Source organism: Rhinoraja longicauda, unplaced genomic scaffold (assembly GCF_053455715.1).
Source record: "Rhinoraja longicauda isolate Sanriku21f unplaced genomic scaffold, sRhiLon1.1 Scf000467, whole genome shotgun sequence".
Taxonomy (NCBI): Eukaryota; Metazoa; Chordata; class Chondrichthyes; order Rajiformes; family Arhynchobatidae; genus Rhinoraja; species Rhinoraja longicauda.
In genome coordinates, this window is record NW_027601684.1 from 1 (window position 1) to 12,614 (window position 12,614).

The following is a 12,614-nucleotide window of genomic DNA, read 5'->3' on the forward strand; positions in this document are numbered from 1 at the left end:
CCCTGCCCCCCCCCACCCGGCCCCCCTGCCCCCCCCCACCCGGCCCCTGCCCCCCCCCCGCCCCACACGGCCCCTGCCCCCTCCCCCCCCCACCCGGCCCCTGCCCCCCCCCCCAACTCGGCCCCTGCCCCCCCCACCCCCGGCCCCTGCCCCCACCCGGCCCCTGCCCCCCCCCCCCACCCGGCCCCCTGCCCCCCACCCGGCCCCCGGCCCGCTGCCCCCCCTGCCCCCTGCTCCAGCTGTTCCCAGCTGTGGTCTGTGGTTGGGTCGACCAAAACATCTGGATGGCTGTGAAACAAACGCCTGACATCGGCAGTCCTTCATGTCCGGCTGAACCTGTTGCTTCTGTCTTTGTCTCTGCAGCATTTCAAAGCTGTTTCCGTGTGAAGAGACACATACTGAGGTTCAGCCTGTAGCCTACATAACTTCAGTCAAAGGTACGTTTTTCCTCAGATCCTGAGTCCCTGGGTCCCGGCTGCCCAAACCTCTTCTCCGAGCACAGCGTCAGTAGAAAAGGATGGATCTCCAAAATGGAGATGAGGAATTTCTGTAGCCAGAGGATGGTGAATGTGTAGAATTCATTACGGCAGACGGCTGTGGAGGCCAAGTCAATGGGTATTTTAAAAGCAGCGATTAATAGGTTCTTGAATAGTAAGGGTGCCAAAGGTTATGGGGAGAAGGCAGGAGAATTGGGTTGAGAGGGAAAATTAGATTATGCACGATTGAATGGTGGAGTAGACTCAGTGGGCCGAATGGCCTAATTCTGCTCCTATACCTATGGACTTATGGACTCAACATCCCATGATTTTACTGTCGCTGGTACAGAACTGCCGCCACCCGCATTGTCACTAACCACTGTGTGTGGGGAGCTCCCTGTAGGGGGTTGTGGGTGGTGGGCAGGGCTGTGATGCCCTTCCCTGTATTGCCCACCACCAACACTGGTGCCAAGAGGACAGTGGCCAACTCAGGCTGGGCACGACTTCAACACTGCTGGAAACTCTGCCACTGGTTGGGAAGCCAGAGGTGGAGGGGCCAAGTCGTCCCGTGGGTGAGGGGAGGGGCCAGTGGAGCAGAAAGTCTCCCAGACTCATCTGACACCTCTTGAACTTCTGTCCAGTGGCAATCTGCTCCAAGTGACATGTAGCCTCTGAGAATCTGTTGAGTGGGAGAGATGGACACAGTGCCATGGGGTTAATGCAAGAAATCTTACTGCCATACATTGATGAAGTTGGGTGGCACGGTGGCGCAGCTGGTAGAGTGGCTGCTTCACAGTGCCAGAGACCTGAGTTCGATACTGACCTCGGGTGCTGTCCGTGTGTGTGTGTGGAGTTTGCACGTCCTCCCTGTGACCTCGTGGGTTTCCTCTGGGTGTTCTGGTTTCCACCCACACTCCAATGATGTGCGAGTTTGTAGGTTAATTGGCTTGTGCAAATTGGCCCTAGTGTGCAGGGAATGGAAGAGAAAGTGGGATACATAGAACTAGTGTGAAGCTGATTGGTGGTCGGTGTGGACTCGGTGGGTTGAAGGATCTGTTTCCATGCTGCATCTGTGAACTAAACTCGAACTAATGTCCATTCTTCCAATGTCGGATGAGATGAACGTGTGTCTGCTTTGTTTCATCAGACTATGTGAATGAGCATTGGAAAGAAGACAGGTTATTTGGTTATCAGTTCCTGAACGGATTGAACCCTATTCTCATCAAACAGTGTAAAGAGATTCCAGAGAAGTTCCCTGTGACCAAGGCAATGGTCGGCCCCTTTCTTGGACGAAAGACCAGTCTGCAGCAGCAAGTCCAGGTCAGTCGCAACACGGCTCCCACCATCAGCGAACACATGGAGTACAACCTCTCACGTTCCAGAGAAAACAAGCCGAGTCTATCCAACCTCTCCCTTGTACCTGAAACCCTCTAATCCAGGCAGCATTCGAGTAGACCCCCTCTTCACCCTCTCCAAAGCCTCCATCTTTCCGGTAATGGGGTGACCAGAATTGCACGCTTTGCTCCAAATGCCTTCTATGAATAAATGTCCTTTATGAATAAACCAGTTCTGAATCCATACGACCAAGTCACTCCTCTCATAATTTTATTCACTTCTATCAAGTCTCCCCTCAACCTCTGACGTTCCTGAGAAAAGATCAATCCAACCTCTCCCTGTAGCTGTAGCCCTCCAGTCCAGGCAAGCCTCCAATATTGCAACCAGCCCTTGAAGGAAACGAGGACTGACCCAGCTTTGTGTCTGCAGTCTGAGGTTGCCAATCAACAAGTGTGCAAGCATTAATGAACTCAACAGTCATTAACAAGATGATTTTGCAGCAGAATTTTGGAAACGAGACTGCCTCCTTCCTGGCTTTCTGTTGCATGTGGAACTTGCTTGCTGACGCAGTCCACCAGTTCTTTTTACATGTCTGGTCCTGTTCTCATTACAGAAAGGGAATATATACCTTGTTGACTACGAGATGCTGGATGGAATTAAAGCCAATCCGGTAGCCGGGCACGAATATCTCGCAGCACCAATGTGTCTTCTGTACGCGAATCCAATGAACGAACTACTCCCAATTGCCATCCAGGTACGGTCTCTCCCGCCACCACCAGCCCTGCTCCTGCATCCTTCCTGAACACCCCTTTTCTCACTCTTCCTCCAGGGCTATTCTCAAAGTAATGCAACTCTCGTCTTCAGCTGATGAAGTTCTTTAGGCTTTGCATGTCTGAGACTGTTTCTTCATCTGTCTTGCTCTTCCTTTCTCTGAATTGGTCAATTCTAGGCCTCCATAGTTATCCAACGTGGAAACAGGCCCTTGGGCCCAACTTGCCCCATACCGACCAACATGCCCCACCTACACTAGTCCCACCTGCCCCCACCGACCACCATACCCCACCTATACTAGTCCCACGTGCCCACACCGACCAACATGCCCCACCTACACTAGTGTAACCTGCATGCATTTGGCCCATATCCCTCTAAACCTGTCCTATTCATGTACCTGTCTAAATGTTTCTTAAACGTTGCAATAGTTCCTGCCTCAACTACTTCCTTTGGCAACTCGTTCTAGACACCTACCATCCTTTGTGTAAAAAAGTTACCCCTCGGGTTCCTATTGAATCTTTCCCCCCTCACCTTAAACCTACGCCGTCTGTGGCAATGAATTCCACAGATTCACCACCCTCTGGCTAAATAGATTTTCCCTCATCTCCATTCTACGGGTACGTCCTTTAATTCTCAGGCTGTGCCCTCTGGTAAAGAAATTCCTCCTCATGCTGCTGTCCTCAGTTTAGTTTAGAGATACAGTGTGGAATCAGACCTGGGTCTCTGGTGCTGTCAGGCACCATCTCTACCGCTGTGTCACCTCTGCTCTTTGCTGTCCTGTCTCACTCATGTCATTCCGCTTGCCTTGGGTTTACCTGTGAATTGTGTTATTGACAGATCAGCCAGCACCCTGGGCCGGAGTGCCCGATATTTCTGCCGAGCGACAGCGAGTTGGACTGGCGTCTGGCCAAGATCTGGGTCCGCAACGCTGACTCGCAGGTTCACCAGTTGGTCTCACACTTGCTCAGGACACACCTGTTTGGTGAAGTCTTCTGTATCGCAACTTTACGCAAGCTCGCAAGTGCACACCCGATATTCAAGGTACTCCCAGGTCACGCGCAGTGTCTTGTGAACAAAGCAGAGCTTTGGAGCAGTTAGCAGAGGGAGCCGCCAGCTTTGCTACACTATGACGGTGGAGCTAACCTTCTCTCACACCACGGCCACTGTTCTTCCAATGTCCACAGCAGTTGTAGTCGAGAGTGACGATGCAAATGTAGACCGTGCAGCACTGACACGGGTCCTTCAGCTCATCACGTCTGTGCCCACCATGCCAATCTAGTTAATGCCCTCTGCCCTCACAAGGTCCATATCCCCCCCATTCCCTGCCTGACCCTGTGCCTGTCTAAGTAAACAGTAGAGCACATGAACAGGCCCTTCAGATCATCACATCTGTGTAACCATGATGTCAGTCTTTGCCTGCACCTGGTCCATACCCCCCCCCCCCCCCACCCCCCCACATTCCCTGCCTGACCATGTGTCTTTCTAAAGGAACAGTACAGAACAGGCCCTAAAGCCCACAATGTCTGTGCTGAACATGATGCCTGGACAGAATCCTATCTGCCTGCACATGATCCATATCCCCCCATTCCCTGCACTTCCATGTCCTTATCTAAAAGTCTCTTAAAAAACACCATTGAATCTGCCTGCATCACCATCCTGGCAGGGCATTGCACGCACCCACCACCCTCTGTATCAAGTAAAAGCTTGCCCTGCACAACTCCTCTCCACATTGCCCCTCTCGCCTTATAGCTCTGCCCTCTAGGATTTGATATTTCCACCATGCGAAAAGAATTCTGAGTAAATAACGCCTTTCACAATTTTACAAAAATGTCCATCAGCACCTTTACGTTTATGATTAAATCAATTAAGATCTAGATTTACGAATGTTACTGCCGAGGTACAGTGAAAGCTTTGTTTTGTTTGCTGTCCAAACAGATCAGATTTAAACAAAACAATCAGGTCAAACTCAAGAACAATAGCAGGAGCAAAGGGGAAGAAAATATCCTGATCCCTCCGATGAGAACTTGGTGGGAGGAGTGTCTACCTCACTTACTGCAGAGACTAGAGGAACAAGCAACTACCCCCCCCACCCTCCACCATGTTCCCCTCCCTCATTCCCCCACTCTCCATTCCCCCTCCCTCTATCCACCCCTTCAACATGACCTCACCCTCCACCCCTACCCCTCCATCTCCCCCTCCCACCCTCTATCCCCTCCTCCTCTCACATGTCCCCATCCACACCGTTCCCTAGAGCCCCCATCCCCCTCCCACAAGCCCCCACCTTCCTCCCCCTTATCCCCCCCTCCACAAGTAGAAACATCTGGGATTTGGAGGTTGCTGTTTTGAGCGTTGCTGTGAATGTTTCTGAGAGTGTGTTCATGATGCCCATCAGAACGAGTCTTCCACACATCTGTGATGTCTCCACCAGTGGCAGAGTGTTTGCTCCCTGCATCCCAGCGAGTGCACACTGGAGCACTTCACTTAATGGGGCCGGGTTTGGGATGACACTTCTCCCTTGTGCCAGTCCCTCTCAACACGAAGCTCAACTGAATGGCGGTGATGGACATGAAGGGCTGGAGTAACTCATTGCCTTTAGACAGCATCTCTGGAGTAACATGGATAGGTGACGTTTCACAGAGTGCTGGAGTAACTCAGCGGGTCAGGCAGCATCTGTGGAGAACATGGATAGGTGACGTTTCACAGAATGCTGGAGTAACTCAGTGCCTTTAGACAGCATCTCTGGAGTAACATGGATAGGTGACGTTTCACAGAGTGCTGGAGTAACTCATTGCCTTTAGACAGCATCTCTGGAGTAACATGGATAGGTGACGTTTCACAGAGTGCTGGAGTAACTCAGTGCCTTTAGGCAGCATCTCTGGAGTAACGTGGATAGGTGACGTTTCATGTCAGGACCCTCCACAGTGCTGAGGCCAGGCGCCAGCTCTAAGACACCTCCACAAACCTACCCCATGACCATGACCCATAGATGGACCCCAACACCAGGCCGTCATCTCCAAGACTTTTCTAATCTCATCGCCTATGGCGATCTCCCCTCCATAGCCTCCAACCTCATGGTTCCCCAGCCTCGCACGGCCCACTTCTATTTCCTCCCCAAACTCTCCAAGCAGGACTGCCCCCTGGCAGACTCATTGTCTGCCTGCTCTTTACCACTGTGCTCATCTCGATTCCATCCTATCCACCAACCCCTTGTCCAGTCCCCACCCACCTACATCCGAGGCACTTCACACGCCCTTCAACACTTTGACTGACAGTGAAGTTTGTCACCTCTTTATCTTGCCTAACGTTGCTCAAAGTAAGTTCAAACTTTTCACCTTTCAGCTTTTGATGCCTCATGTGAAATATACTTTGCACATCAACATTGCAGCGAGGAAACTCCTTATCTCCGAAGGTGGCGTCTTTGATCGGGTGAGCCTGTTATTCCATATTTTTATTGGAAGTATTTAGGATATATTGGCTGTTCAGAAATCCTAATTCCACAGTCATTGACTTGTCGAGTCATGCAACACGAAACAGTCCACGAAATGGACGCATTGTGATAATTTTCCAATGTTGAATAGATTCGGCATCAGTTGCTGTGGATTGGAGGATAGCTAATGTTATCCCACTTTTCAAGAAAGGAGCGAGAGAGAAAACGGGGAATTACAGACCAGTTAGCCTGACTTCGGTGGTGGGAAAGATGCTGGAGTCAATTATTAGAGGTAATAACGGTGCATTTGGATAGCAGTAAAAGGATAAGTCCAAGTCAGCATGAAAGGGAAGTCATGCTTGACTAATCTTCTGGTGTTTTTTTGAGGACGTGACAAGTAAAATGGATGAAGGGGAGACAGTGGATGTAGTGTATCTAGACTTTCAGAAAGCGTTTGGTAAGGTCCCGCACGGGAGATTGGTGACAAAAATTGGAGCACATGGTATTGGGGGTAGCGTGTTGACATGGATAGAGAATTGGTTGGCAGACAGGAAGCAAAGAGTAGGAGTAAACGGGTCCTTTTCCGAATGGCAGACAGTGGCGAGTGTGTTGGGGTCGCAACTGTTTACCATATATATTAATGATTTGGAAGAGGGAATTAGAAGCAACACTAGCAAGTTTGCAGATGACACAAACCTGGGTGGCAGTGTAAACTGTGAAGAGGATGTTAGGAGGTTGCAGGGTTACCTGGACAGGTTGAGTGAGTGGGCAGATGCTTGGCAGATGCAGTATAATATAGATAAATGTGAGGTTATCCACTTTGGCGGCAGAAACAAGGAGGCAGATTATTATCTCAATGGAGTTAGGTTAGGTAAGGGGGGAGGTGCAGCGAGACCAGGGTGTCCTTGTACACCAGTCACTGAAAGTTGGCGTGCAGGTACAGCAGGCAGTGAAGAAAGCTAATGGAATGTTGGCCTTCATAACAAGAGGATTTCAGTACAGGAGTAAAGAGGTTCTTCTGCGGTTGTATAGGGCCCTGGTAAGACCACATCTGGAGTATTGTGTACAGTTTTGGTCTCCTAATTTGAGGAAGGACATCCTTGTAATTGAGGCAGTGCAGCGTAGGTTCACGAGATTGATCCCTGGGATGGCAGGACTGACATATGAGGAAAGATTGAAAAGACTAGGCTTGTATTCACTGGAGTTTGGAAGGATGAGAGGGGATATTATAGAAACATATAAAATTATAAAAGGACTGAAGAAGCTAGGTGCAGGAAAAATGTTCCCAATGTTGGGCGAGTACAGAACCAGGGGCCACAGTCTTAGAATAAAGGGGAGGCCATTTAAAACTGAGGTGAGAACAAACTTTTTCACCCAGAGAGTTGTGAATTTGTGAAATTCTCTGTCATAGAGGGCAGTGGAAGCCAAATCATGGGATGGATTTAAGAGAGAGTTAGATAGAGCTCTGGGGGCTAGTGGAATCAAGGGATATGGGGAGAAGGCAGGCACGGGGTATTGATTGGGGACGATCTGCCATGATCACAATGAATGGCGGTGCTGGCTCGAAGAGCCGAATAGCCTCCTCCTGCACCTATTTTCTATGTTTCTATGTAACACAAGGAAACACAGAATCTAGTCTCCAAAAAAAGACACAAAGTGCTGGAGTAACGCAGCAGGTTAAGCAGCATCTCTGGAGAACATGGATAGGTGACGTTTTGGGTCGGGACCCTTTTTCAGACTGATTGTGGTGGGAGGGGAGAGAGCTGGAAGAGAGGAGAGGGCAGGACAAAGCTTGGATGAGGGTTTTTTTATTTATTGGCAGATGGTTGGACAGAGATGAAAAGCCAGAAGGTGTGAAACTTCAAAAAGGATTGGAGTTGCACATTGTGAAGTTAGAGGAAGGAATGTAAGTGGATGGGGAGGGGGGAAGACTTAGGTGCGAGTCCAGAGGGGGGAGAGAGTGAAAAAGAAAGGAGGAGGGGTGAGGTTTTTTAGTTACCAAAAATTGTAGAATTCAATGTCCATACGATACTTGAGTGGTCTATATAAGACCGCAAGATGTAAGGGCAGAATTAGGCCATTTGGCACATTGAATGAAGTACCCCACCCATTTATAATGGCTATCTGTTTCTCTCTCAACCCCATTCTCCTGCCTCTCACCCTTACCAATCAAGAATCCTTCAATCACCGCTTTAAAAATACCCAATGACTTGGCCTTCAGAGCCGTCTGTGGCAGTGAATTTGTGTTGGCAGACATCACCGACCAAAGCCAGCCTGCCCACCTGCAGCCATCCTGTGGTGACACCTTCAGTGCTGGTCTGGGCTCTAGTGGAGAAGTGGGGGAGTGTTCAGTGTCTATCCCCCACACCCCTCACCCTGGCTCATCCTGGCTGTTCCACTTAATTACTCACTTCCTGGCCATTACATTTGCAGCTTTGGCACAGGATTAACAACGGCAAACTGTTAAAGGAAGAATTCATCATTTAGTTTCGAGATGCAGCCCACCGAGTTCATGCTGTCCATCGATCACCTCTTCACCTGCACTCTCTTGTTTCTCCAATTCTGAAGAAGGGTCTATTTCTAAGTCATCCCACTTTCTCATCCACTCCTGACACACTAGGGGGCAATTTACAGAGGCCAATGAACCTACAAACCCGCCCGTCTTTGGGATATGGGAAAGAACCTGAGCACCTGAAGGAAACCCAGGCAGAAACCACACAGACAGCACCCGTACTCAGAATGGACAGGACCTGTGCTCTAGATCTGTGAGGCAGCAGCTCTACCCGCTGTGCAACTGTGCTGCCCTCATTCTAAATTCTTAAATACAATGTGCATCCCATTAAAAAAAATACTTCCAGGGAACAAAGGAATATCTGACATGGAAGACACACAGTGCTGGAGTGACTCAGTGGGTCAGGCAGCATCTGTGGAGAACATGGATAGGTGACGTTTCACATAGTGCTGGAGTAACTCAGCGGGTCAGGCAGCATCCCTAGAGAACATGGATAGGTGACGTTTCACAAAGTGCTGGAGTAACTCAGCGGGTCAGGCAGCATCCCTAGAGAACATGGATAGGTGATATTTTGGGCCAAGACCCTTCAGAATTGGAGTCTGCAGTGAAACACAAAGTGCTGGAGGAACTCTGGGTCAGGCAGCATCTGTGGAGGGAGGTAATGGACAGACAACTCTTCGGGTTGGGACCCTTCTTCAGACGGAACCGCTGAGGTTTCATAGAACAGTAGAGCAAAGGAACCGAAGATGTTTAGACCGAACATGATGCCAAGTTAAATTGATCCCACCTGCGTGCACACGATCCATGTTCCTCTATTCCTTGCATTTCTATGTGCTTATCTTAAACCACTACCGTATCTGCCTCCACCACCACCCCTGGCAGCACGTTCCAGGCCCCCACCTCTCTCCACGTAAACAACAAAACGGCCTGCACATCTCCATTAAACCTTTAGATAAACACAAAATGCTGGAATAACTCAGCGGGACAGGCAGCATCTCTGGATAGAAGGAATGGGTGAGATCCTTCTTCAGACTGAGTCATGGGGAGGGAGTTGAGAGATGAGGAAGTGTAAGAGATCAAAAGAGATGCAGGTCAAGGAAAATGTCGAATACATCATTATTAGCTGGGAGAAGGTGACAACAAAGCAAACAGATGGTGGAAGAACTGGAAAGGGGAGGGATGGAGAGAGAGGGAAAGCAAGGGTTAGTTGTAGTTAGAGGTCAATGTTCATACCCCTGGGGTGTAACCTGCCCAAGCGAAATATGAGGTGCTGTTACTCCAATATGCGCTGGGCCTCACTCTGACAATGGAGGAGGCCCAGGACAGAAAGGTCAGTGTGGGAATGGGAGGGGGAGTTAAAGTGCTGAGCGACCGGTAGATCAGGTAGGTTTAGGCGGACTGAGCGGAGGTGTCCAGTGAAACGATCACCGAGCCTGTGCTTGGTCTTGTCATTAAACCTTTCCCCCTCTCACCTCAGCCTCCAATCCTCATCCTAACCTCTACCGCCCTCTAGTGTTGGCTATTTCCAGCCTAATCTATCTATGCCTCTCATAATGTTACATACTTCTATCAGGTCTCCCCTCAAACACTGCAGAGAAAACAATCCCGGTTTGTCCAACCTCTCCCTGTAGCTGAAACCCTCTAATCCAGGCAGCATTCTGGTAAACTACTTGGCACCCTCTCCAAAGCTTCCACATGTTTCCTGTAATGAAGCGACCAGAACTGCACACAATACTCCAAATGCAGCCCTCCCAACCCTTCCCAACTTGGCCATAAGTTTCCACTTTCTTATATCGTTTTCACCATTCCGATTTCGCCTCACATTTTTCTGCAAAACACATGCCTTGCCGCTCGACCTGCCCCTTGCCTCGCGGCCAGCCCCGCCTCGCAAAAGTCCGGCCTTGCCTCACCCGCGGCACAGCCTCGCTATTACCCCCGGCCCCGCTGCATAGTGTGAGGCCCGTTGATGTTGGGAGACGATGGGGTGGGTGAATGGGGGAGGGGGGCAGGGGAGGGGGGGTGGGGAGATGGAGGAAGGGAGGGGGGGTGGGGAGTAGAGTGGGGTTGGGAGGGGAGGAGAGTGGGAGTGGAGGTGTGGGGGAGTGGACGTTTGGGGGAATGGGGATAGAGTGGCAGGGGAGAGTGGGTGGGGGGGAAGGGGAGTCGAGTGGGTGGGTGGGGACATGGACCGTTGTGATTTACTGTTGAAGATCACTGGAGCAAGTATGTCTTCAATGAAATTAGGAATGTGCAGTTTTAAATTAAACTCTTCATAACTTAGTCATACATTTTATGACCGTTGTTCTTTTATTCAATACCAAGAGAATTGGGATGTGTAAGGAACAAGCAAAATAGAAGAAACAAAACAAAGCACATTTTTCTTTGTGATGTAAAAGGTTTTTCTGTTCAATAATCTTTCTATAAATAGCAGAATATACTCATGATAGGCCTGACATTGTACACGTAGTCCAAGAACTACAGACTGTTGGAAATAATAGTCGTTTTTCACACATGAATGTAGCACAATGCGTATGCACATTTGGCGTGCATACTTTTTTTTGCTGAAAAGTTGCTTTGCGCGCCAAATTAGGTAGGATCCTATAGAACTGCATCATGACTTTCTACTGAGTTTTTTAATCTGTTGTTCCAGGCATTCTCTTCCGGAGGAACTGCCACCGCGCAGATCGTGCAGCGTGGCCTGGAGGGCGCTACCTACCAATCCATGTGTCTCCCAGACAATCTGGCTGCTCGAGGAGTGAAAACGATCCCCAATTATTACTACAGAGATGATGCTCAGAAGATCTGGAAGGCCATCAAAAAGTGAGAGAACCCTAACCCTGCCTCGGATGTCTCCCCCGCCTTCGTCTGACACAACCTCACCTATTAAAGCCATTTACAGTCATTGAGGAGACAAGGGGTTGGTAGACGTGAGTCCTTGAACAACCCATCCACTGAGCAGTGACTGATACCTGAGGCAGTGCTAAGGCCACATACAATCACTGCATTTGAGTAGTATTTAGACACTTCTGCAAGGTGCAGGTGGATACTGATCTAATACAGGGAGATGCGATCACGTAGAGGGTGGCACAGGGGCACAGCAGCAGGAGAGTTGCCTTAGGGACACCTTTTTTACTCGGGGTGTTATCTTTGGGCATGGGGCATCTTGGTCAGCATGGATAAGTTGGGTCAACGGTCCTTTCTTGTCACATATAGAGGTACAGTGAAATTTGATTTACCAAACAGTCATACAAAAAAAGCAACAAGATACATAACTACATGAAGATGAAACACCAACTTCAACAGCCACCACGGTGACATGTGAGAATCCCCAGGCACACAGCATACGTGGAGATCACAGCCATCAGTTCAAAGGGTCTGTTCCCGAGCTGTGTCAATCTGTGTGAGGTGTTGCACTTCAAGAGGCCAAATATAAGTGGAAAGTATAGAGTCAATGGCAGGACCCTTTGGATCATTGGTGTACAGAGGGATCTTGGGGCTTCAAGGCCATAGCTCCCTGAAAGTGGCAGCACACATATTTGGTAAAGAAGGCACATGATAAGATTGCCATAATTGTTCAGGGCATTGAGAAGAAGCATCAGGAAGTCATGATGCAGAATTATAAGACTTTGATTTGGCGCATTGAGTATTAAACATAGGAAATAGGTGCAGGAGGAAGCCATTCGGCCCTTCGAGCCAGCACCGCCATTCATTGTGATCATGGCTGATTTTCCACAATCAGTAACCTGTGCCCAACTTCTCCCCACATCCCTTGATTCCACGAGCCCCCAGAGCTCTATTTAACTCTCTCTTAAATTCATCCAGTGATTTGGCCTCCACTGCCCTCTGTGGCAGAGAATTGCACAAATTCAAAACTCTCTGGGTGAAAAAGTTCCTTCTCACCTCAGTTTTAAATGGCCTCCCCTTCATTCTAAGACTGTGGCCCCTGGTTCTGGATTTGCTCAACATTGGGAACATTTTTCCTGCATCTAGCTTGTCCAGTCCTTTTATAATTTTATATGTCTCTATAAGATCCCCTCTCATCCTTCTAAACTCCAGTGAATACAAGCCTAGTCTTTTCAATCTTTCGTCGTAT

The 12,614-nt window shown here is 49.4% G+C and overlaps 1 protein-coding gene across 1 annotated transcript in view; it reads left to right on the forward strand.

Annotated features, from left to right (window-relative positions):
• Positions 1-363: 363 nt before the first annotated feature.
• LOC144591007 (polyunsaturated fatty acid 5-lipoxygenase-like) overlaps positions 364-12,614 on the forward strand; it is a gene marked incomplete at its 5' end in the record, with an annotated part of 32,271 nt that continues 20,020 nt past the window's right edge. Inside the window, 6 exons of the mRNA XM_078395355.1 lie at positions 364-437; positions 1,624-1,796; positions 2,425-2,565; positions 3,420-3,623; positions 5,922-6,008; positions 11,172-11,341. Coding sequence (XP_078251481.1) covers positions 364-437; positions 1,624-1,796; positions 2,425-2,565; positions 3,420-3,623; positions 5,922-6,008; positions 11,172-11,341 — 849 coding nt within the window. The remainder of the gene's footprint in view (positions 438-1,623; positions 1,797-2,424; positions 2,566-3,419; positions 3,624-5,921; positions 6,009-11,171; positions 11,342-12,614) is intronic.